Source organism: Nerophis lumbriciformis, linkage group LG13 (genome assembly GCF_033978685.3).
Source record: "Nerophis lumbriciformis linkage group LG13, RoL_Nlum_v2.1, whole genome shotgun sequence".
NCBI classification, from domain to species: domain Eukaryota; kingdom Metazoa; phylum Chordata; class Actinopteri; order Syngnathiformes; family Syngnathidae; genus Nerophis; species Nerophis lumbriciformis.
In genome coordinates this window covers 110001-136916 of record NC_084560.2, presented here as the reverse complement: position 1 = coordinate 136916, position 26916 = coordinate 110001, and the positions used below count along the sequence as shown (strand labels likewise).

Here is a 26916-nt window from a genome sequence, read left to right as displayed (position 1 = left end):
AGCTGTGACGCTGATGAGAGCCACGCTGGCAAATACAAAACAGAACAGCCGACATATTGGGTAGCGACACAGCAAAAAGTTTGTCATGATCCGTGGCCCGGATCATGTTTTGTTATGTTATGTTAGTTTTGAACTCCCACAGTTCCTGTTTGTGCACCACTGGGTTTGTTTTAGTTTCCATGGGGATTAATTGGGTTCACCTGCCTCTGGTTAGTGGTCGGCACGCTCAGCTGCTGTTAACCACTAATCAGAGAGCTATTTATTCACCTTGCTTGCCACACTCAGTCTGGCTTCATTGTTTGCTTCTTGCCACAGTTACGTGAGTATTCCTTATCTCTAGTCTATGCCAAGTGTTAGCTTTAGCGTCCAGTGCGATCGCCACGTTTTTTCCTCTGGCTTGTTTTCCGTTATTGGTACTTGTTTGATTTCGAAATCATGTTCCTACCTGCACGTCTTGTTTGGAGTGGTCCGTCTGAATCCCGGGGGAACAAACCCCGCAGTAAGATGCGACCCAATCGTGACAAAGTTCTCTGTTCATCTTTTAAAGAATGAATATTGGATAGATGTGACAAAACAGCTGCAATAGCAGAATCCATGTCAGCACACGACTCCTCGCTGCATGCCACCATTGTTTCAATCAAACAGTCGCTTCGGCGCTACATCAAATCTGTGAAATCCCGCCCGGCGATCCTGATTGGTTCATTATTTGTTGCTATCTGGAAGGAGATAGCAACAAATCATTGCCCTGGAGCCCAGATCCTTGTGTGGAGCTCAGCCAACTACAAGGATCTGGCCAGAGTCAGGTTAGTTGGGGGGTTGCATGAATTCAAATAAAATGTATAGCACAATGTTTTCATAATTGTTTTCCCTAGAAATGGTCTAATTTAGTTTTGCCACAGTGCTGGGCTTAGGGAAATATAACCTTTTCAGAATTGTACTTTTTCTCCAAGGTGTGGTTTCATGAGGCCATTATGTTGGTGAAGGTGAAACATGAGAAAAGCAAGAAGTACATCAGATCACAGCCAGCTTTCACCTTTTTGGAATTCATCAATGAAGGTGAGTAATCATCTATTGGAACAACAATTATAGCTGCCTTTGCAAAAGAACACAAACACAAGAAATGATCATGAACTATTTAACTAACATTTTTCTGTGTAGTTAATTGAAATGTTAGTCATGTGATGTTCACTAATGATTGTGATTAATTGACTTGTGGCAGTACAGCTTTCTTTTGTTCGATGTCAAATAAACATACAAGGGAGTCACTGAAAATATTCTTGTTAACAACAATGCCAAAATAATGCCGTCAGAACATATAAATAAGAAAAACAGAACTTACAATTAGTCTGACATCAAATAAAAGAAAACACATTGATTTCACATACATTATCAGAAAGAATCATACCTCATTGGCCTCACAAACTCCGAGGGAATAAAGTTTATTTTCAAGCCGAGACTCCATTAACCTCTTACATCGAATGCTTGCTGTCTCATGCTGCTTCCCTTATTCCGTCACATATTAATTGTCCCCCCAACAATGTGACCAAACCGGAACAAAAAATATGTTCCCCTCCAATTGACATGGGTTTTGTAACAGAAATAAAGTTAACATATATACTTGCATGAATTAACTAAAGGAAACACATTTTTAATCACATTATATGTAAATATGACCTTATATTTATACATTGTATTTATTTACTCTAACCAACTATGAAATGATATAACATATATACAATGTGCTTCTGTCAGCAGCTACACTTTTCCTAACTAAGAGTTTCCCGCTTGTCTCCAACCCTTCCCCCATGCATTCCTGAGCTAAGATAAAAGGTGACACTCTCCTGTAAACAGACGGCCTTTGTCTTTTCAGGCCTCCAATAAATACTAAAAAAAAAGGTATTCTCTGAGCATTTCTTATTAAATACATTATTACATTGTAAAACAACAGACACTTTACTTTTGCTTGTCCTTATGTCCCTGCAAGATGATGTTATGTTTTGGACGCATGGCTGCAATGGTTGTGATCTCTCGGATGCAGAATTTTACACCAGTAAAACCAGCAAAGCAGTAATTATAGTCTGCACATTGTGTTGTTGTTGAATGATATTTATCTGATTTAAAGTCAAATACAGTTTATATACTTGTCTGTCTATCTGTGTTGGCCCTGCGATGAGGTGGCGGCTTGTCCAGGGTGTACCCCACCTTCCGCCCAAATGCAGCTGAGATAGGCTCCAGCACCCCCCGAGAACCCGAAAGGGACACGCGGTAGATAAATGGATGGATGGATCATTTGTTGCCGTGCTTTTTTGTGGAGACAGCATGAAAACATACATTTATTACGAATCGTTCATGACTTGCCCATCACTATGACTCTTTGGCCCCGCCCCTAAGTGACGCATGCGTGGAGGATATGCGCTTCGCAGCAAAGTCTTCCTTTACTCCACACACGCTTCTAAGCCTCGCTACTAACTACACTTTATTCATCCTCCGTGTCAGGATAAACTCCACTCGTCTCAGTCAACTTTGGACATTATTAGGCCCGCTTAGCTTGCTACTTGTTTTAGCGCGTTAGTTAGCTTAGCGTGCTAGTTAGCTTAGCGTGCTAGTTAGCTTAGCGTGCTAGTCAGCTTAGCTTGTTAGCTGCTAACAAAGAGACGCGGATTTGATCAACACATCGCTTAGTTAAGATCAAGTGTGAGTGTAAAGTGTTGTGATTGTGTGAAAATGTGTGAAAGAACGATAGCAGAGTACAAAGAGGAACTTTCTCGGACAAAAGAAGAAAACAAGAGACTACGTCAACTACTGGACGCTGTTTTCAAGAAACCTCAAGTTGTGTTACACAGAACAGGTTTGTTTACTTCTTACTCTCACATGTTTACTAACTTTATATTTCATTATTAACATGAACATGACGTGTTAGATTAATTGTGATTAATAGGTGTAGTCAGACACATGATTGTTATTGTGTTATTAATGTGATTATCAGACAGCAGTCATTTCCATTAGATAATGTTCAAATATAGGTGATTTGGCACACTTATAATAAAATAACAAAAATATTGTTGTTTTTCATCAGATATGTTCTAGTATTGTATATGTGGATGGGGGCCCTGCTTTGGAAATAATGTGTACCCCTTTCAGAGATCACATTTAGTTCCACTTCAAACATTCACATGATCCACAATGAGATGAGATGGTATAACGTGAACAGTTATGGAACTTTCTAACTCGGTGAAAAAAACGGGATCTCGTTGGAAGCGCGATGTATTGGGTATAACAAAATGGTGTCTGCCATTGTAGTTTACAATGTCACTACGTCAGTAGTTGTCAAACTTTTTTCACCAAGTACCACCTCAGAAAATACTTGGATCTCCAAGTACCACCATCATGAACAGCATTAAAATACAGTAGCATAGTAGGCCTTAATTATTCATTAAAAACAAGGAAGACACGTTATGTAACAAGTATATTTAATATTTTTAGTTACTCTAACATTACACACAGTTTGAACAGTAACACTGTGTTTGAATGTAGAAAAATAAAACACTGTATTTAAATAATGAAATAATAATTGGCGTACCACTAGGTGATGCCTGCGTACCACAGTTTACATCATATTCACATAAATCATATATCTATTGTCTGCCCTAAATGTCAAAATATTTTTGTTTGTATCCCACCCATACCACCCCCACCCCAAAAAAAGAAAGAAAGAACAAAAAAAACAAAGTAATATCTACAAATACATCGATTAAGTAAACAAAGAACAAAAAATAATAATAATACATTAATAATACATTAATAATAATAATAATCAGATATAAAATAAAATATAAACAGATGCATATATATATAAATATATATATATATACATATATACATACATATACACATAAAGGGAGTAATCCCTTTTATTCTTTTTTTTTGCAGTACAATCACTAATTCGAAAAATTAAAATCAGGTTTATGGGGCGTGACATAGTTGACACAGTTTTCCCAGTATAAAGTACATTTCTCCAATTCATAATTAAAAAAGGCAGTTATCTTCTCCATTTTATATATGTCCATTGTTGTTTCCATCCATTGCTTCAAAGTTGGGCTCTCCTGGGATATCCATTTCCTAGTAATGGTCTTTTTACAAGCCACCAGTAGGATATTCATGAAGTGTTTATCTTTCTTCAGCCAGTCCTGAGGTACATGTCCAAAAAACAAAGTTTTACTTTGGAGGGGTATTTCACGTTTGAAAATATCCTGTAGAGCTTGGTGTATCTCTTTCCAATAGTCCTTTATGGTGGAGCAGTCCCACAAAACATGGTAGTGATTTGCATTTGAATTCCCACAATTTCTCCAGCAGGCAGGGGAGTTGTTATCATAGTGACACTTCTGAAAAGGTGTAATAAAAAATCTGATCAAACTTTTCCAGCCAAACTCCCTCCACTTGGTGAGCTGGTACACGTCCATTGATATTTCCATTTTATTGTCCATTCTTCCTCAGATTTAGTTATCCCTCCTTCCTTCTCCCATTTTGTTTTAATATATGAAGTTGAATATGATTTCATATTCAACAGACCCTTATACAAGCATGAAACACTTCTATCAATAATTTCTGAATTGTAGGCTTTTGTAAACAGTTCAATCAAACATATACTCGTCTTTGTGACACTTTTCACCTTCATATTAACAAAAAGCCGCAACTGCAAATATTGATAGAAGTCTTGGTTTTCTAATATATATGTCCTTTTAATAATTTCAAAACTAAGTATTTTTTATCTTTCATTACACTACATAAAGCTGTTATACCCTTAGCTATCCAGTCCTTAAATCTTGAGTCTAATTTATTAGGTGTAAACTCTGTATCATAGGCACACCATTTAAGAACTGCAATATCACTCTCGAGTTTGTATTCCTTTATGATCATTTTCCACACTTTAAGGGTCCATTTCACCCATGGGTTATCAATGTTATTTATGTGGGTTTGTAAATTGCTATCCGCCAGGATTGCTTGTATGGGGATGGAGGGCATTTCTTCCTCAATAATTTTCCATTGAGCAATGTATGACGGGTTGCACCAGCATATCACTGCTCTCATCTGGGCTGCAAAATAGTAATATCGGAGGCAAGGTAAACCCCATCCTCCCTTTTGTTTCACCAATTGTAAAGTTTTGAGACAAACTCTTGGCCTTTTACTTTGCCATATATACCTTGATAGCATTTTGTCCCATTCATTGACTTGGTTTTGGTAAATCTCTATTGGCAGGGTTTGAAATAGGTACAGCAGTCTTGGCAGTACATTCATTTTAATGGAATCAATTCTAGAACTAAGGCTAAAAAAAGGAATTAAGTTCTATCTTGCTATGTCATCTTTTATTTTTTTATATATGGGTAGATAATTGTATTCTGATAATTTTGTTAGATCTTTTGGCAAATTAATGCCCAGGTATTTAAAAGACTCTGTTTGCCATATCAGATTCTGATTCCCCCTGGTGGGTTATAATTATATGAGAGTAGCTGGGTTTTACCTACCGTATTTTCCGCACTATAAGGCGCACCTAAAAACCACAAATTTTCTCAAAAGCTGACAGTGCGCCTTATAACCCGGTGCGCTTTATATATGGATAAATATTAAGATTCATTTTCATAAAGTTTCGGTCTCGTAACTACGGTAAACAGCCGCCATCTTTTTTCCCTGTAGAACAGGAAGCGCTTCTTCTTCTACGCAAGCAACCGCCAAGGTAAGCACCCGCCCCCATAGAACAGGAAGCGCTTCTTCTTCTACTGTAAGCAACCACCCGCCCGCGTAGAAGAAGAAAAAGCGCGCGGATATTACGTACGTTTCATTTCCTTTGTGTGTTTACATCTGTAAAGACCACAAAATGACTCCTACTAAACGACAGGGATCCGGTTCATGAAAAGACGCAATCTCTCCATCCGCACACGGATTACTATTTCACAGCAACTGATATTCCTGTGAACCGCACTGTGGATACAACGGGAGCACGTACGGTGAATATTCGCACCACAGGGAATGAGAAGTCATCCTTCACTGTGGTTCTAGCTTGCCATGCTAATGGCCAGAAACTTCCACCCATGGTGATATTCAAAAGGAAGACCTTGCCAAAAGAGACCTTTCCAGCCGGCGTCATCATAAAAGCTAACTCGAAGGGATGGATGAAGAAAGGATGAGCGAGTGGTTAAGGTAAGTTTAAGTTTACGCGAAGAGGCCGGGTGGCTTTTTTCACGCAGCTTCGTCCATGTTGATATACGATTCTATGCGCGCCCACATCACGCTGGTTTTAATATATTATTAAAGTTTGACTGACCTATTTGACTGTTTTTTTGACATTCTTTTAGCGCAGTTAGATGCGGCTTACAACACGGGGCGGCTTATAGGTGGACAAAGTTTTGAAATATGCCGTTCATTGAAGGCGCGGCTTATAACCCCGGGCGCCTTATGGTGCGGAAAATACGGTATATTGATTTTATATCCTGATAGTTGACCATACAGTTTAAATGATTGCATTAATTTAGGGAGCGAGTATGTTGGGTGTCCGAGGTAAACCAAAATGTCATCCGCATAGCAGGCCAATTTATACTCTCTTCCTTTAATCATGATTCCCTTAATATCTTCATTGTGTCTAATAGACTGAGCTAATGGCTCTAGATATAATGCAAAGAGTAATGGTGACCATGCACATCCCTGTCTAGAGCCCCTTTCTAGGGTAAAACTGTTTGATAAGTATCCATTGACTTTAATCCTAGCAGTAGGATTGTTATATAGTGCCTGTATAGTTTTAATGATTGTATCCTGAAAACCGAATTTATATAAAACTCTGTAAAGAAAATTCCAAATGACCAAATCAAAGGCCTTTTCAGCATCCACACTTATAACAATTGCTTGTATGTTTTTTCTTTGTATATGATCCATAATATGTAGTGTCTTTCTTATATTGTCTTGTGTTTGTCGTTGATGTATAAAACCTGTTTGATCATTATGTATCAATATAGGTAAGAAATCTTCTAATCGTTTGCCCATAATGGAAGTAAATAGTTTATAATCTACATTGAGAACCGATATTGGCCTGTAAGATGCACATTCAATTCTATCCTTGCCTTCTTTTGGTAAGAGATAGCTGAGATAATTGCCTCCCTCCAACTAAGTGGCGTTTGTGCCTTTTTTAAGACCCAATTCAGTGTGGGGAGTAAAACAGGTATTAATTATTTTTTAAATTTCTTATACCACTCAGCCGTGTAACGTCTGATCCTGACAATTTACTTAATTTAAGCCTACTAATTGCAACTTTTAATTCATTTTCAGTTATATCTGCAGATATTGTTTGGTTTTGTTTTTCATCTAAAATAGGTCAATCCAGAGAGTTCAGGAAGCTGTCAATTTGGGTTATCCTCCTACTGGAGACCTCAGAGTATAAAGTTTTATAAAAATGTTCGAAGGCTTACTGAATTTCATTTGATTTAGTTTTTATCTCTTTTGTTCTTGGATCCCTCATTTTATGAATGGTGTTTTCCGCTATCTTTTTTTTTAGTTTCCAGGCCAGTATTTTCATAGACTTAGAGCCACTTTCATAGTGTCTCTGTTGCAAAAACATTAGATTTTTTTTAATTTCTTGTGTGGCCAAACTGTTCATTTCATTCCTAGTATTTCTTATTTCCCTTAATGTATCCTGTGCCAAATCTAGTTTGTGTTTTCTTTCTAATTCTTTTAGTTGTATTTTTTTAAGTCATTTGATTTTGTATTCTCATTTTTTTTCTTAAATGAAGATATTGCTATAATTTTCCCTCTTAAAACAGCCTTCAGAGTGTCCCATAATATGGGAGGTGAAACCTGTCCTGTGTCATTGAACTCCAAGAAGAGACTAATTTCAGATTTAATTTGTGTCTTAAAGGATAGGTCATTCAGCAGACTTGAGTTTAGTTTCTATGTATTATTTTTTGCCCTCAGATTAAAGTCAATAGATAGGTATATAGGTGCATGGTCACTTAGATCTATCGTCCCAATTTCGCAGGTACATATTTTATCTTTATCCTTTCCAAATGTTAGAAATAATCTATTCTTGTATGAAGACAGTGCGGAGCAGAGAAATAAGTATACCGTATTTTCCGCACTATAAGGCACACCTAAAAACCACAAATTTTCTCAAAAGCTGACAGTGCGCCTTATAACCCGGTGCGCTTTATATATGGATAAATATTAAGATTCATTTTCATAAAGTTTAGGTCTCGCAACTACGGTAAACAGCCGCCATCTTTTTTCCCCGTAGAAGAAGCGCGCGGTGCATGCTGGGATATGTGACGTTTCATTTCCATTTGTGTGTTTATGTAAAGACCCCAAAATGGCTCCTATTAAGTGTGTTGTCTGTCTAATTATAAATAATGCAGACGAGGCGTGTTAACTGAGTTCTCAACGTTTACTCACAGCGTGCTCATAACCACATTCTAACTGCCAGCATACAACGCTTCTCAGGGCTACCGCGCATGCTCGTAACTATCGTTGCATGCTGGGTAGTGTAGTTGTTATATTTGCTAGCTCATAACAGCACATTGAGAGACACGCTTACGCGCTTAATTCAATACTCGCCGTCATTCCGGGTGGATTGACAAAAGACCTCCAGCCGCTAGATATTGGTGTCAACAGGGCATTCGAAGCTAGACTGCTAACTGCGTGGGAACAGTGGATGACGAAGAAGCGCGCGGTGCATGCTGGGATATGTGACGTTTCATTTCCATTTGTGTGTTTATGTAAAGACCCCAAAATGGCTCCTATTAAGTGTGTTGTCTGTCTAATTATAAATATAGCAGACGAGGCGTGTTAACTGAGTTCTCAACGTTTACTCACAGCGTGCTCATAACCACATTCTAACTCCCAGCATACAACGCTTCTCAGGGCTACCGCGCATGCTCGTAACTATCGTTGCATGCTGGGTAGTGTAGTTGTTATATTTGCTAGCTCATAACAGCACATTGAGAGACACGCTTACGCGCTTAATTCAATACTCGCCGTCATTCCGGGTGGATTGACAAAAGACCTCCAGCCGCTAGATATTGGTGTCAACAGGGCATTCGAAGCTAGACTGCTAACTGCGTGGGAACAATGGATGACAGAAGGCGAACACACCTTCACTAAGACGAGGAGGCAGCGCCAGACGACGCCAACATCTGCCAGTGGATCGTAAATTTGCCCAACTTTTCACTTCGGACACCGAAGACGAAGGATTTACGAATGAAGAATAACTTCAGAAAGTGAGCGCTATGTTTATTTTGTGTGTTGTGACATTAACGTTCGAGCAACATTATGTTGCTATTGCTCTGCACTATTTTGAATTTTACTATGTTTGTGATTGCACATTTGCGTACATTTTGGGAGTGAACAGAGTTGTTAGAACGCTGGTTTTTAATATATTATTAAAGTTTGACTGACCTATCTGACTGTTTTTTTGACATTCCCTTTAGCGCAGCGTAGGCGCGGCTTATAGTCCGGGGCGGCTTATTGGTGGACAAAGTTATGAAATATGCCATTCATTGAAGGTGCGGCTAATAATCCGGTGCGCCTTATAGTGCGGAAAATACGGTAATCCCTTCTTTCTGGGAAAAAGTCTCGCCATATGTCAATTAAGCCTACTTCCTCAAAAAGTGTGTTTATTTTCTTATAAAGGGGTTTCACGTTATGTATTTTTATACTAGATGAGTCCAATTTTGGCTGTAAATATATATTTAAATCCCCACCACAAATCAAAAGACCTTTGGTTTCCGTTACCATAATATTGGTGATTTTTTGGAAGAAATTAATATCACTCACCAAGAAGGTGATTGGGTTCCCATCCATCTTTCCCTTTACTAAAATAAATCTACCCTCCTTATCACCAAATTCCAGTACTTTTTCAAAATGTAGCTTTTTTGAGATGAGAATTTTAACTCCTCTCCTATGTCCTAATTTATATGACGAACAAAACAAATGAGTGAAGCCCATTCTCTTTAGTTTTACATGCTCCTTGTCAGTCAAATGGGTCTCCTGTAAATATACTATGTGGGCTTGTTCTGTCCTCACCTTCGATAATATTTTATTGCATTTTATTGGGTTCAATAGCCCATTAACATTAAACCATACACATTTTACTTTGTCACTAACCATATGTATTTACTTGTAAGTGTACCAATAAAATATTCAAAATAAAACCTAGCAAGTCTACTCCCATAACAAAAACAACTGAAATAACATAAATAAAACAAAGCAAAATAACTAAAGAAAATTAAAAAAGAAAAGTGTGGTTCCAAGGCAGGGGTCTCTAATAGATGACCCTGAGTTAGGCTAGATAAAACGTCTAGCTGTGGGGGAAATCCTCTCCCAACTATGGGCTGAGGGCCCCCATCATGGCACTTGGTAGAAAGAGAACAACAATCTCTGTTCATTACATAGATACATCCCTCATTTGTATATATTCTCATCTAGCTGGGGTTATTATACAAACACAAATGTCTTGGAGTGAATTTAAAGTCACCTGTTTTGGTTCTGTTCATCTTACCAACACTTTAAGAAGTCAGTCAAAATTAACAGGTCCCCCGGAGAAGGCGATGATTATCTTCTGAAGGCTTGCAGTCTCTCCTTGATGCTTTTCTCTGGCTCCTCACCTGTCCCCTCCCGGCTCCTTCCTCCCATGGTCTCCCAGGCGGAGCGGGACAGGTGATCCAGCGGGCTCTCCCTCGGCGTAGTCACGCTGACTGGCAGTCCTCTGTCCTTCATGTCTTTTGTCGCCTCCTTTGCTGTCCGGTACAGCTGCGTGCCGTCCTCCTGGAACACTCGTAGTTTGGCCGGGTACGGAGTCTGGAAGCGGATATTTCTTTGCTTTAACACTCGCTTCGCTTCAGCATATTCTTTCCTCTTTTGCAGGACTGCTGGGAGGTAATCCTGGTCAAAATATATTAGTGTCCTATTCGGAAAAATCTTCTTCTTTCCCCAGGCTTTGCGCATGACCTTTTCTTTCATCCTGTAGCGGAGGAATGTGACTATTATTGACCGCAGCTTGTATTCTCTGTCTCCGGCGGGTCTTGGCGCCAGTGCGCGGTGTGCCCTTTCGATGTCGAGTCGCGTAGTTGCGGGGATCTCCAACATGTCCCGCAGCAGTTTTTCCACAAACTCTGGCATGGACGGTCCCTCGGCTCCTTCGGGAACATTGTGTTTCCTCAAGTTCTTGCGTCAGGATCTCCCTTCATAGTCGAGTCGTTTGTTTTGTTGCTGATGAATGACTTTTATCATGTTGTTCAACACATACTCCATGTTTTGAATCCGGCCCTCCACCTTCTCAATTCGCTCCTCTGTGTCTGTTATTTGTTGTTTAATGTTGGTGAGCTCGGATTTAATATCGTTCAGCTGTTCTTTTATGTCTTTTCGGAAGTCCCGAATCTCCTCCAGAACTTGGACTAAACCTTCGGCGTCCGCCTTCTTTGAGCGAGGGTTAGCGTTAGCACAGCCATCTTGTAGCTTTACAGGTGAGCTGTTTGCGGACACAGAGCTTTCCTCATTTACAGGCTCTGCAACAATATTTCCTCGATTTCCTCTGGTTTTCCCCATTCTTGCCCTTTTGTTTATTCAGAGATTATCTAAAAATTTGGCATTTTACGGTCTAACGGGACAAAATAACTTTTCTCACGAGGGAGATGTTACTCTAAGCTGCCATTCAACTTGATGACGTCACCGGAACTCCTCAGACTCAGTTCTATGTTTTTTATGGGTACAGAAAATGATGGAATGATCACTTAAGCCGCATACAGTAGTTCCACTTGTGGTGATCTTAGACTGGTCAGAAGTAACAACGAGGTCTATGAAGGTTTAAAAGGACTCACTCACCCTGGTAGTTTGCTTAATGCGCTAAGTGAGACAATGTTGGTGGCACAGCTTAGTGAAGGTTTTAAAAATGGGTGCATCCTTTCAGGACATATCTGTGTTCCAGTCCCCAAGAAGATGTAGACCTGTATCAACATGTTTACACAAAAGTCACAAACTCACTAAATACATTTTTCACTGTAATCAAATCTAATTAAAGTTATAATTACACTTCCTGATTCTGACTTACATGCAACAATAAGTGAAAGTAAACATTTATTTTCAACAACCAAAGTAGTCAACACTTGAATTATTAAAAGAACATGAAGGTGACTGACTTTCCTTCCGTGTGTTGTAGATGGTCTCCAATTCCTAAAGAGGAATTGTTAATGGAAATACTCCATGAAACAGCACATAGTAAAACATGTTTTTGTTCAAAGTTCCTTTTGACCCAGCCAACAAAATGACTACCCAAAAGTATTCTGCATGATAAAAAAAACATCCATGAATGTTTTTTTAAGTGATTTTGGAATTAGATTTTTTTTATTTCTATGATAATGAAGTTATGGTAATGACAATCTCAATATTTACAGACTTTACATCAGTGAAGTTAAGAATGCCTCAATCAATGCTGCCTCGTACTTATAAACATTTTCAAATTGACCCCCATCAAATTTCCAAGTCTGTTTTTGTACTCACTGTACCACTTTTGAATTAATTTTAGGACAAAAGGTGGTATTTCCTGTGTTTTTATTGGTTGTTTTGCTACACACTTTTAACACAACACACAAAAAAACACAAATAATCTCATTGTGTTAACAGTGTCAGTCCAAAACTATTTATATTCTCTCTTTATCGCTTATCATTTATCTTATTGACTTATTTACCCAACAGACATCCAGCAGCCCCCCCACATGAAAGAGGAAGAGGATGATCCACAGCCCACCCACATGAAAGAGGAAGAGGATGATCCACAGCCCACCCACATGAAGGAGGAAGAGGGGCATCAACAGCCCCGCCACATGAAAGAGGAAGAGGATCATCCACAGCCCCGCCACATGAAAGAGGAAGAGGATGATCCACAGCCCCCCCACATGAAAGAGGAAGAGGAGGATCCACACATGAAAGAGGAAGAGGATGAATTACATCCCCTTCACATGAAAGAGGAAGAGGAGGATCCACACATGAAAGAGGAAGAGGAGGGAGAGTGTGTTGTAGGGCAGGAGGAGGATGATGTCAGCAAGTTTCCACTGACTGTTGTCTCTGTGAAGACTGAAGAGCATGAAGACAAAGCACCTGAGTCCTCACAGCTTCATCACAGTCCAAGTAAGCACATATCATTTTATTCTCAGGGCATTCAATCCATCACAACTGGACTGTTCACTTTGTCTTAGAAGACTCATCCAAGTAGGCTTCATCACTTCATGCTCATACACTTCAAGTCTTAAATCTAATCATTGGAATTAAAAGGGGAACTGCACTTTTTGGGGGGAATTGTTTCTATCGTTCACAATCATTATAAAAGACATGATGGTGGATATATTAAAAAAAAATCACATTCTAACTAGGGCTGGGCGATATGGCCTTTTATTAATATGTGGATATGTTTAGGCCATGTCACGATACACCATATATATGTGGATATGTTTAGGCCATGTCACGATACACCATATATATGTGGATATGTTTAGGCCATGTCACGATACACCATATATATGTGGATATTTTGCCTTAGCCTTGAATGAACACTTGATGCATATAATGACAGAAGTATGGTGATTCTATGTGTCTACATTAAAACATTCTTCTTCATACTGCATTAATATATGCTACTTTTAAACTTTCATGCAGAGAGGGAAATCACAACTAAGTCAATTTAGCAAAAGTGTATTTATTAAACAGTTATTAAGCAGTGGCACAAACATTCATGTCATTTCAAAACAGAAAATGCAAGATTGTCAGAGACATTTTAAAACAAGCTATTAGTGCACTTTTGTGCATGATGTCACTAAGATGACATATCAAAACAACACTAAATTAAAGTGCACTTTTTGTACCGAACGCCACTACAGTAGTTAAAAACAAATAAAGTGCACTTTTGTGCATGATGTCACACAATATATTTTAATAAGTGTCAAATAAAAATGAGCTGCATAATAGGAAATCAAATAGTGTATGTCCTTCACTATGTGGTAGGTTCCTGCGGACGTTATCTCCTTCTGTTGTTGACTATTTGTTTCATACGGTGTTGATGTGGAAATGGTTGCTTGGGCATTTTGTGCGTGTGGCACTGAACAGAGATGTTGACATGCAGAGTTTCAAGCACTCTTCATTCTCTAGCGGGTGACATTTCAAATGATGCTACATTAGCAGTGCTGCTACTTTTTGTAGCAACGCTTTTGCCGCATACTTGTTCACCATCTACCCGCTTGAAGCCAAACCACCGCCAGACGATGGACCTCCTGCTGTTTGTCTTGGGAATTAATTCTGCCTTCATTAGTTACCAGATTGACACCTTCTTTCTCTTGTATTACCACTAGCACCACAGCTAACGTTACCATGCCGCTACCTGTCTGCTCCGTGAGAGCGTATGACGTTGCACACGTGACAGTATGTGACGTATGTAAGAAGGTGCGCTTGTTTTATGTCTCTGTGAGAAGGAGAGACAAGAAAGAGTGAGAAGAGCCTGTAGTGTAATGCCTGCAGCTAAAAGCAACTGTGTGAGAACGTATACTCCAATATCACCATATAGTCATTTTCTATATCGCACAGAGACAAACCCACGATATATCCAGTATATTCCATACATCACCCAGCCCTAATTCTAACTCATAAATGTAAATAAAAGTCCACTTGCAATGGAGCCAATGGGAGGTCCTCTATAACCATCCAAAATACACCAACAATACTCCATTTGCATTTTGTGGCTTGAATGTCCACCAAGTGTTAGTTGAGGTGAGTTTGAGTTTATTTGGAACATGCAAGCATACAACATGATACATCACACATGCATGCATACAACTTGATACATCACACATGCATGCATACAACATGATACATCACACATGCATGCATACAACATGATACATCACACATGCATGCATACAACATTATACATCACACATGCATGCATACAACATGATACATCACACATGCATGCATACAACATGATACATCACACATGCATGCATACAACATGATACATCACACATGCATGCACACAACATGAAACATCACACATACATGCATACAACATGAAACATCACACATGCATGCATACAACATGATACATCACACATGCATACATACAACATGATACATCACACATGCATGCATAAGACATGATGCATCACATTCATGCATACAACATGATGCATCACACATGCGTACATACAACATGATGCATCACACATGCGTGCATTCAACATGATACATCACACATGCTTGCATACAACATGACACATCACACATGCATGCATACAACATGATACATCACACATGCATGCATACAACATGATACATCACACATGCATGCATACAACATGATACATCACACATGCATGCATACAACATGAAACATCACACATGCATGCATACAACAATATACATCACACATGCATGCATACAACATGAAACATCACACATGCATGCATACAACATGATACATCACACATGCATGCATAAGACATGATGCATCACATTCATGCATACAACATGATGCATCACACATGCGTGCATACAACATGATGCATCACACATGCATGCATACAACATGATACATCACACATGCATGCATACAACATGATACATCACACATGCATGCATACAACATGATACATCACACATGCATGCATACAACATGATACATCACACATGCATACATACAACATGATACATCACACATGCATGCATACAACATGATACATCACACATGCATGCATACAACATGAACCATCACACATGCATGCATACAACATGATACATCACACATGCATGCATACAACATGATGCATCACACATGCATGCATACAACATGATTCTTTACACATTCATGCATACAACATGATACATCACACATGCATGCATACAACATGATGCATCACACATGCGTGCATACAACATGATACAACACACATGCATACATACAACATGATACATCACACATGCATGCATACAACATGATGCATTACACATTCATGCATACAACATGATACATCACACATGCATGCATACAACATGATGCATCACACATGCGTGCATACAACATGATACATCACACATGCATGCATACAACATGATACATCACACATGCATGCATACAACATGATACATCACACATGCATGCATACAACATGATACATCACACATGCATACATACAACATGATACATCACACATGCATGCATACAACATGATACATCACACATTCATGCATACAACATGATACATCACACATGCATGCATGCTACATGATGCATCACACATGCGTGCATACAACATGATACATCACACATGCATGCATACAACATGATACATCACACATGCATGCATACAACATGATACATCACACATGCATACATACAGCATGATACATCACACATGCATGCATACAACATGATACATCACACATGCATACATACAACATGATACATCACACATTCATGCATACAACATGATGCATCACACATTCATGCATACAACATGATACATCACACATGCATGCATACAACATGATGCATCACACATGCAAGCATACAACATGATACATCACACATGCATGCATACAACATGATACATCACACATGCATGCATACAACATGATACATCACACATGCATGCATACAACATGATACATCACACATGTATGCATACAACATGATGCATCACACATGCATGCATACAACATGATACATCACACATGCATGCATACAACATGATACATCACACATGCATGCATACAACAAGATACATCAGACATGCATGCATACAACATGATGCGTCACACATGCGTGCATACAACATGATACATCACACATGCATGCATAAGACATGATGCATCACATTCATGCATACAACATGATGCATCACACATTCATGCATACAACATGATACATCACACATGCATGCATACAACATGATACTTTACACATTCATGCATACAACATGATACATCACACATGCATGCATACAACATGATGCATCACACATGCGTGCATACAACATGATACATCACACATGCATGCATACAACATGATGCATCACACATTCATGCATACAACATGATACATCACACATGCATGCATACAACATGATGCATCACACATGCATGCATACAACATTATACATCACACATGCATGCATACAACATGATACATCACACATGCATACATACAACATGATACATCACACATGCATACATACAACATGATACATCACACATTCATGCATACAACATGATACATCACACATGCATGCATACAACATGATGCATCACACATGCGTGCATACAACATGATACATCACACATGCATGCATACAACATGATACATCACACATGCATGCATACAACATGATACATCACACATGCATGCATACAACATGATACATCACACATGCATGCATGCAACATGATACATCACACATGCATGTATACAACATGATACATCACAATTTCCAGTTTGTCTTTTCAACATGTTGGAAAAGGAGTAGGAAGAAGCAGAGCTTTTTTAATTCTACCCCTTTTCTTTTACATAACAGTTGATAAAACTTTAGTTCACTTCCTGTTCTCAATGTATTCACAATATACTCCATAAGTAATCACAATAAAAATAAATAAATAATAATTAGTGAAGTAAGTTATATTTCATATGGTGAGATGAGTAAGATGATGTAGAAAATGAATGATGGATGAAATAATTTGAGAATGGTTATCTTCTTCTTTGTACTTTGTAAACACTTTAAGTGTGAAGAGTTTCTTGAAGTGGATCATATTAGTACATTGTTTGATTGCTTTGCTTCATCCATTCCATCATTTAATTCCACATACTGATATACTGAAGGTCTTAAGTGTTGTACGTGCTGTGGAGCATCACAATACCTCCGAACAGGTGAGACTCGGCGGAGGGCCAGCCATCCCAATGAAAGCATGCACCAGGCGGTCAAACTACGCCACCCTCTAGATGTGGTCATTGAAGGCAAGTACATCCCTAATTTTATCCTCAATCAGGCTGATGTGTGGCCACCTGCCCCAAGGCAGCTGTGTCAGGTTGACAATCACTGTGTTTGATTTAAATAGCACCTCAGTGTTTGACTCATTGTGTGGCTGGCTCCCTGCTGGGAAAGGTCTGCTTCCATCGGGCGGTAAGTGTGTTGCTCCACTGAAATGTAGTTTGTAAATTAGTCTGCTAAATGTGTAAGATGTTTGATTCATTGAATGCTGTGTTTTATTGAACTTTGCACTGATCAGAGATTTCTCTGCTATATGTTCCAGGCAATTTAGGAGACCTGATCAAGGCATGAGGAATGTGATAATTTGTTTGTTTAAATGAAAGCCCCAACCAGGAGGAATTTAAGTTAACCTGCATTCCAAAAAAGTGACTGAATAAAGCAACACTGCTGCGTTTGAACCCTAACAGAACTGTCTCTGGGAGGTTGGTTTGTGACCGCACATCACAAATTGGTGGAGAATGCGGGTATAGAAGACCCTCCCCAACCACAGTATGGAGCAAGCAGTAAGGGCGCTCCTGCAAAGCCAGGCGGAGTTGCAGAATGCGATGAATGAACTGCTCAAGAAGGTCGACAAAGACGAAGCAGTGGTTCGAGCCCCGGGGGGAGTCCTCACCAAACAAGGCCCCGATGACGACGTTGAAGCCTATTTGGAGCTCTTCGAGCGCACTGCTACAAGGGAGCGATGGCCACCCGGTGAGTGGGCAGGAATAATTGCCCCGTTCCTCATTGGGGAGGCCCAGCACGCCTGCCGTGACCTGCGAGCAGAGGACGCACGAGACTACCCCAAGCTCAAGGCCGCCATATTAGCAAGTCATGGGTACACTCTACCAGCTAGAGCTCAGCGATACCACGCCTGGGCCTACTGTGCCAGCCAGCCGCCCAGGGCCCAGCTTGCAGAACTACTACGTCTTACCCAGGGCTGGCTGACGAGTGGCGGGGAGACACCCTGGATCCAAAGATTGGTGATTGATCGGTGTATTCGAGCTTTTCCGCCCGATGCCAGAAAGTATGCTGCGCAGGTGAGCCCCACCTCCCTGGATTCTCTGGTAGCTCTGTTGGAGAACTACCAAGTTAGCAACGAGATGCTCCGAACCACCAGAGCTGAGCAAAGCCGCCCCACCCCTGCTGAAAGGATGGGCCGTGAACGCCGGCGATCTCCTCCACGTAATGCCCCAAGGGATAGTAACCCACCGGAAAGGTTGGCCCGACCCCCCAGAAGGTGCTATGTCTGCGGGCGAGAAGGCCACACCTCCTGGGCCTGTCCGGAACGGGACCGAGACGTCTCAATGCCCTTTGCCGCCAGCTCGGGTGCCCACCGACCTTGCTTGCACACCGGGGACACCAGCCGACCCCATGCCACCCTGCCGGTGCGGGTGGGAGGTACAGACGGCCATGCCCTGATTGATTCTGGCAGCGTCGTCACCTTGGTGAGGGCTGACTACGCTGGTCCTGTCGGCGCAGACACCATCCCGGTCACCTGCGTCCATGGTGATGTCCGCCATTACCCGGTCAGCCATATCCGGGTCCAGACCCCCCGTGGAGACGCCGTTGTGGCTGCTGGGGTGGTCCCCAACCTACCTGTCCCTCTGCTGATAGGCACGGATTGTGTCCTCTTCCAGCGGTATTGGAACCCAGGCCGCCGCCGCCCACATCCTCCCCGACAAACAAGACAAAGAGACCGGCGCCCCGCAGCCTCGACCCCGCGGACCGCATTCCCCACCTTCCGAGCACCTAGAGGAACCTCACCAGGAAGTGGAGCATCTGAAAGAGACACCAGTGGGGGAGAGACCCCTCCAGCCAGTGAAGACCCCTTCTCTGAGTTCCCGCTCATGCCGGTCGAGGGGAATCCTCCTCAAGGCGAGTACGCCACAGCCCAATGGGCTGACCCCAACCTGGAAATGGCCCGCCAAAGCATCACCACCATAGACGGTCAACTGGTCTCTGGGGTGAGTGTAATGTCTTATCCTCAAATTATTGGTAAAAGCGGGTCTGTTGTACCGAAGTGCAAAAGCTAAGGGTGGGGAAGTTGTCGAACAACTATTAGTGCCAAAAAGTTACGTCACCCGGGTGTTGTACCTCGCTCACTCCCACCAATTAGGGGCTCATCTGGGAGCCCAGAAAACCTATGACCGAGTGGTCACCCGTTTTTATTGGCCCGGGGTGAAGCGAGCCGTCGAAGACTTTTGTCGCACCTGTCCAGAATGCCAAAAAGCGTCACCACGGCCCTTTCTCCGGAATCCCCTCATACCCCTCCCTATTATTGAGACGCCATTTTCACGAATAGCTATGGACATTGTGGGGCCGTTGCCAAAATCGTCTCGTGGACACCGCTATATCCTTGTCATCGTCGATTACGCAACCCGATACCCCGAGGCCATTCCCTTGCGTGTTGCTACCGCCAAGAATGTTGCCCATGAACTACTCATGCTTTTTAGCCGGGTTGGAATAGCAGACGAGGTTTTGACAGACCAGGGTACCTGTTTTATGGCCCGTGTAATGACCACATTGTATAAATGGCTTAAGATAAAACAGATCAGAACCTCAGTCTATCACCCACAAACTAACGGACTAGTGGAACGCTTTAATTCAACCTTGAAGACAATGTTAAGGAAACTGGTTGAAGTTGACGGGAAAGACTGGGACCGGTTAATTCCTTATGTACTGTTTGCTATTCGTGAAGTGCCACAAGCCTCTACAGGTTTTTCTCCCTTTGAGCTGCTCTACGGGCGGAATCCACGGGGTCTGCTAGACCTCGCCAAGCAAGCCTGGGAAAGTCAGCCCTCCCCCCACCGGAACGTTATAGACCACGTGGAACACCTACAGGAGAGAGCCAGAAGGGTATGGCCACTGGTCCGGGACCATATGGAGAAGGCTCAAGCCGCCCAGGCACGAACATACAACAAGGGCGCCCGTCTCCGTAAGTTTAAGGTGGGTGACCTTGTCTTAGTATTGGTCTCGACGGCAGAGTGCAAATTCTTGGCTAAGTGGCACGGCCCGTACGAGATCGCTGAGCGAGTGGGGGCCGTCAACTACCGTGTACAGCAACCCGGCCGGAGGAAAGGTTTGCAGCTGTACCATGTAAATGTATTGAAAAGATGGCACACTGCTGCACCTTTGCCTAGCCCTGCCCTTCTAACGGACCTCTCTTCCCAGAAACCTGCCGTCAATGTAGGCGTGGACCTTGGCCCAACACAAATCCAAGATGTCCAAGAGCTCTTGGACCGCTACCGGGACATTTTTGCAGAGATGCCCGGGCGCACCCATGTCATAGAACATGACATAGAGACCCCGCCTGGGAAGGTGGTCAGGCAACGACCATACAGGGTCCGAGAAGCGCGGAGGGAAGCAATAAAAGAAGAGGTAAAAAAGATGCTTGACCAAGGCGTCATTGAAGAGTCCTACAGCCCTTGGTCCAGTCCAATCGTGATCGTCCCTAAACCAGATGGCTCCTTGAGGTTTTGCAACGACTTCCGAAAACTAAACGACATATCCACCTTCGATGCATATCCCATGCCTAGAGCCGATGAGCTGATTGACCGCCTTGGACCTGCCCGCTTCGTCAGCACCATGGACTTGACAAAAGGTTATTGGCAGGTACCCCTGACCCAGAGAGCCAAACCCAAGACGGCCTTCTCAACTCCAGACGGCTTATTCCAGTACACTGTCCTCCCCTTCGGCATCCACGGGGCCCCTGCGACCTTCCAGCGCATGATGGACCGAATCCTCCGTCCTCACCAAGCCTATGCCGCCGCATATCTTGATGACATCGTGGTCCACAGCGCCACCTGGGCCCACCATCTGGAACACCTGGAGGCTGTCCTCAAAGCCCTTCGTCAGGCTGGTCTAACAGCGAACGGCAAGAAGTGCCGGGTAGGATGGACTGAAACCGACTACCTCGGGTATACGATAGGCCGTGGGTGTGGGCGACCCCAAGCCCAGAAGGTGGAGAAGATATGGAACTGGCCCCGCCCCATCACTAAAAAACAGGTGCAGTCCTTCTTAGGTCTGATCGGCTACTACCAGAAGTTTATCAAAGACTTTGCCACAATAGCGGCCCCCCTCAACGACCTCACTCGCCAACGGTCAACCCACCGAGTATCTTGGACCACCGAAACGGAAGGGGCCTTCGAGAAGTTAAAGCAGGCTCTGTGTGAGGAACCCATCCTTGTTGCACCTGACTTCACGAAGCCATTCGTCCTCCACACAGATGCCTCTGGCACTGGGATCGGGGCAGTCCTAGCCCAATTGGTTGGCGCCGATGAACACCCCATAACCTTCATTAGCCGAAAATTGCTGAAGCACGAGAAAAATTACTCTACCGTGGAGAAAGAGTGTCTTGCTGTGAAGTGGGCCATCCACCATCTCAGGTATTACCTATGGGGAAGACGCTTCACTCTGGTGACCGACCATGCCCCCCTCAAATGGATGGCCACCAATAAGGACAGCAACGCTCGGGTGACACGCTGGTTTCTGGAACTGCAAAATTATAAGTTCACCGTCGAGCACCGCCATGGAAAGGAAATCCGCCACGCCGACGCGATGTCCCGCCGCTACGAAGATGAAGAACAGGAAGCTCCTCGTCCCAACAAGGAGCTTAGGGGGGGGGATATGTGGAGCATCACAATACCTCCGAACAGGTGAGACTAGGCGGAGGGCCAGCCATCCCAATGAAAGCATGCACCAGGCGGTCAAACTACGCCACCCTCTAGGTGTGGTCATTGAAGGCAAGTACATCCCTAATTTTATCCTCAATCAGGCTGATGTGTGGCCACCTGCCCCAAGGCAGCTGTGTCAGGTTGGCAATCACTGTGTTTGATTTAAATAGCACCTCAGTGTTTGACTCATTGTGTGGCTGGCTCCCTGCTGAGAAAGGTCTGCTTCCATCGGGCGGTAAGTGTGTTGCTCCACTGAAATGTAGTTTGTAAATTAGTCTGCTAAATGTGTAAGATGTTTGATTCATTGAATGCTGTGTTTTATTGAACTTTGCACTGATCAGAGATTTCTCTGCTATATGTTCCAGGCAATTTAGGAGACCTGATCAAGGCATGAGGAATGTGATCATTTGTTTGTTTAAATGAAAGCCCCAACCAGGAGGAATTTAAGTTAACCTGCATTCCAAAAAAGTGACTGAATAAAGCAACACTGCTGCGTTTGAACCCTAACAGAACTGTCTCTGGGAGGTTGGTTTGTGACCGCACATCACAGTGCATACAAATGTTTTAAATTACATTTTTCTCTAAGATTATATTTCTCCTCTTTTGTTGAGAATTGTTGTACATTCTTGGCTAGCAGGTTATAGTTTGCTTTGTGTATCATTTTAGCTGTTTGCTAATTCACTATGTGGTGGAATTTCAGTATTTGTGATTCAATAAAGTGTTTGTATGTTGTCTATATCCAACATGATGTATTATTATAACTGATCTTTTTGTAACACAGTTAATGAATGAAGTGTACTTTTGTAGTTATTTCCCATATTTCTACACAATAAGTCAGATATGTAACACTAGTGAGCAGTAGAGAATATGAAGTCATTTTTGGTCTAGAACATGTTTTGCTTTATTCATTGTTGACGTGTTTCTTGCTACTTTATGTTGTATATTTTTTACATGACATTTCCAGTTCAATTTATCATCAATTATTATACCTAGACATTTTGAATCATTAAAACGTTCAACTATTTGGTTCATATTGTCATTTTTTGTATTTCCATGTAGAAAGTACTGGGGGTAATCTTTCTTAGCAGCATTTTTAATGATGCTATTTAGGATGCCCCATGTTGCTCTCATGTTGTTTCTGTTCTTCTTTAATAATTGTCTGTAGTATTCCTTCTTACATGTTCCTAGTATACCAATTAGCTTCTTTTTATATTTATTATACTTACTTTCTGCCTCAATAGATGTCTGTGTTATTAATATTCCATATAATGTCTTTTTTTTGTGACAAGCATTTTTCAGTCCTTTTGTCATCCATGGTTGGTTGTTTTTCTTTTGCTTCTTACTAACTTCTTTCCATGGACAACATAAACATTGATATTGTACATGTGGGCCAATATATATATATATATATATATATATATATATATATATATATATATATATATATATATATATATTTATAATGTAGCGTGCTACAATTCTCTGAGGATAGCTTAGCTCCATTTAATTGAGAGTAACTTGTAGCTTAGCTTACTACATTGTCCAGGTAGCTTGCCCATCACTGTCTATTTGGCCTAGCTCACATGTCAATAGTTTGAATACTGCAAACTTCAATACAGTAACACCTCATTTGTTCTGCAGACGTCCAGCGGGTGTCAGCGGGGAGTCATGAAGAGGAGTGGCACACCAGTGTGGGACAGAAGGAGCTACAGGCCCCCTCCCACATTAAAGAGGAGCAGCTTCATGATGAAGATGAAGCTCAGTCCTTCCAGCTTCATCACAGTCAAAGTGAGGAGAACAGAGGGGCGGAGCTTGTAAGTCAACACATCACAGAAGCTGATGGAGAGCATTGTGAAGATATCAAGTCAGAACCAGACAGCATCTTTGCTCCACTGTCAGACATGGACCACATGATGTCACACTCTTCTGATCACAGTGACCACATCCAAAAACCTTTGGAGAGTAAAAATGACTCTAAAGGTGATACGAGACATCACACTAACAACAAACACTTTGACTGCTCTGAATGTGGGAAATCATTTAGACTGAAGAGTGATTGTACAAGACACATGAGAACACACACTGGAGAGAAACCTTTTACTTGCTCTGTTTGTGCTAAAAGATTCAACACTAAGAATGAAATGATATTACACATGAGAACACACACAGGTGAGAAACCCTTTACTTGCTCTGTTTGTAAGGATCATTTCTCTCAAAAGCAACACATGACCAGACACATGAGAACACACACTGGAGAGAAACCTTTTGCTTGCTCAGCTTGTGCTAAAAGATTCTACACTAAGAATGAAATTATATTACACATGAGAACACACACAGGTGAGAAACCCTTTACTTGCTCTGTTTGTAAGAAGAGTTTCTCCAGAAAGCAAATGATGACCATACACATGAGAACACACACTGGAGAGAAACCTTTTACTTGCTCTGTTTGCAAGAAGAGTTTCTCCACAAAGACAAACTTGACCACACACATGAGAACACACACTGGAGAGAAACCTTTTACTTGCTCTGTTTGTAAGAAGAGTTTCTCCAGAAAAGAACACATGACCATACACATGAGAACACACACTGGAGATAAACATTTTGCTTTCTCAGCTTGTGCTAAAAGATTCTACTCTAAAATGACATGATATTACACATGAGAACACACACAGGTGAGAAACCTTTTACTTGCTCTGTTTTTAAGAAGATTTTCTTTAGAAAGCAACACATGACCACACACATGAGAACACACACTGGAGAGAAACCTTTTTCTTGCTCAGCTTGTGCTAAAAGATTCAACACTAAGAATGGCATGATATTACACATGAGAACACACACTGGAGAGAAACCTTTTCCTTGCTCAGTGTTAGAATAATTATGTATATAGTAGCACACTAACTTTAGTATCCTTAAAGTCTGTTGCTTTAGTTATTAGTTATTGTGCTTAAGTTAGACTTTTGTATTCGTGCAAGGACAAAAACTTCTTGTCTGAGGGGTGGCCTCAGCCGCAGATGTTATCTTTGTTTTATCCCGCTAACAGCCAAGGACTTCAAGGACCTCAACGAAGATAAGACGACAACACGCAGATGAAGCAGAGACTTTAAGGACCTCAATGAAGATAAGTTGACAACACGCAGACTAAGCGGAGACAAGGCGAAATCACAAGGCCCCCACCACATTCTGTCACGTATTGTGCGTCCGGGACCTGCTTTGCATAATATATGTGACCACTCTTTTTAGAGGCGGCCTCAGTGATGTTGACTGTGGAAATACTGAATAAATAGAGGGACACGGGAGCTGAACCTTAGAGCGTAGGGCGAGACTGTGATTAAGTGTGCAGCTCCATGTGTTCTCCCCATGAGCTAAATTGAACTCTGTTTCTGCATGATTCCTTGCTTCTTGTCTGATGAATATATGTCATCAGTGTTTGAACCTGACACTCAGCTTGTGCTAAAAGATTCAACACTAAAAAGGAACTTATATTACACATGAGAACACACACAGGTGAGAAACCTTTTACTTGCTATGTTTGTAAGAAGAGTTTCTCCAGAAAGCAAATCATGACCACACACATGAGAACACACACTGGAGAGAAACCTTTTGCTTGCTCAGCTTGTGTTAAAAGATTCAACACTAAGAAGGAACGTATATTACACATGAGAATACACACAGGTGAGAAACCTTTTACTTGCTCTGTTTGTAAGAAGAGTTTCTCCAGAAAGGAACGCATGACCACACACATGAGAACATACACTGGAGAGAAACCTTTTGCTTGCTCTGTTTGTAAGATGAGTTTCTCCAGAAAGGAACGCATGACCACACACATGAGAACATACACTGGAGAGAAACCTTTTACTTGCTCTGTTTGTAAGAAGAGTTTCTCCAGAAAGGAACGCATGGCCACACACATGAGAACATACACTGGAGAGAAACCTTTTGCTTGCTCTGTTTGTAAGATCAGTTTCTCCAGAAAGCGTGACATGACCACACACATGAGAACACACACTGGAGAGAAACCGTTTAGTTGCACTGTGTGTGACAAGATGTTCAGGTTTAAGTATCAGGCCAGTAGACACAAGTGTGTAACAGTCATGGAAGCTGCAGGGATTTAAAAACACTTAAAGGGGAACATTATTTCAATTTCAGAAGGGTTAAAACCATTAAAAATCAGTTCCCAGTTGCTTATTTTATTTTTCGAAGTT

General features: G+C 41.6%; 1 protein-coding gene across 2 annotated transcripts; it reads left to right on the top strand.

Moving 5' to 3' along the window:
* The first annotated feature begins 965 nt into the window (after nucleotides 1-965).
* Nucleotides 966-25362, top strand: LOC133614016 (uncharacterized). Of its 2 annotated transcripts, none has more exons than XM_072914406.1 (3): nucleotides 966-1056; nucleotides 12727-13158; nucleotides 24356-25362. In XM_072914406.1, exons 1-3 carry the CDS (start codon nucleotides 972-974, stop codon nucleotides 25360-25362), a joined length of 1524 nt encoding a protein of 507 aa, XP_072770507.1. In that variant the 5' UTR covers nucleotides 966-971. The 2 variants fall into 2 exon arrangements, with proteins under 2 accessions (XP_072770507.1, XP_072770506.1); XM_072914405.1 differs by lacking the exon at nucleotides 966-1056 and adding an exon at nucleotides 2408-2848.
* Nucleotides 25363-26916: the final 1554 nt, after the last annotated feature.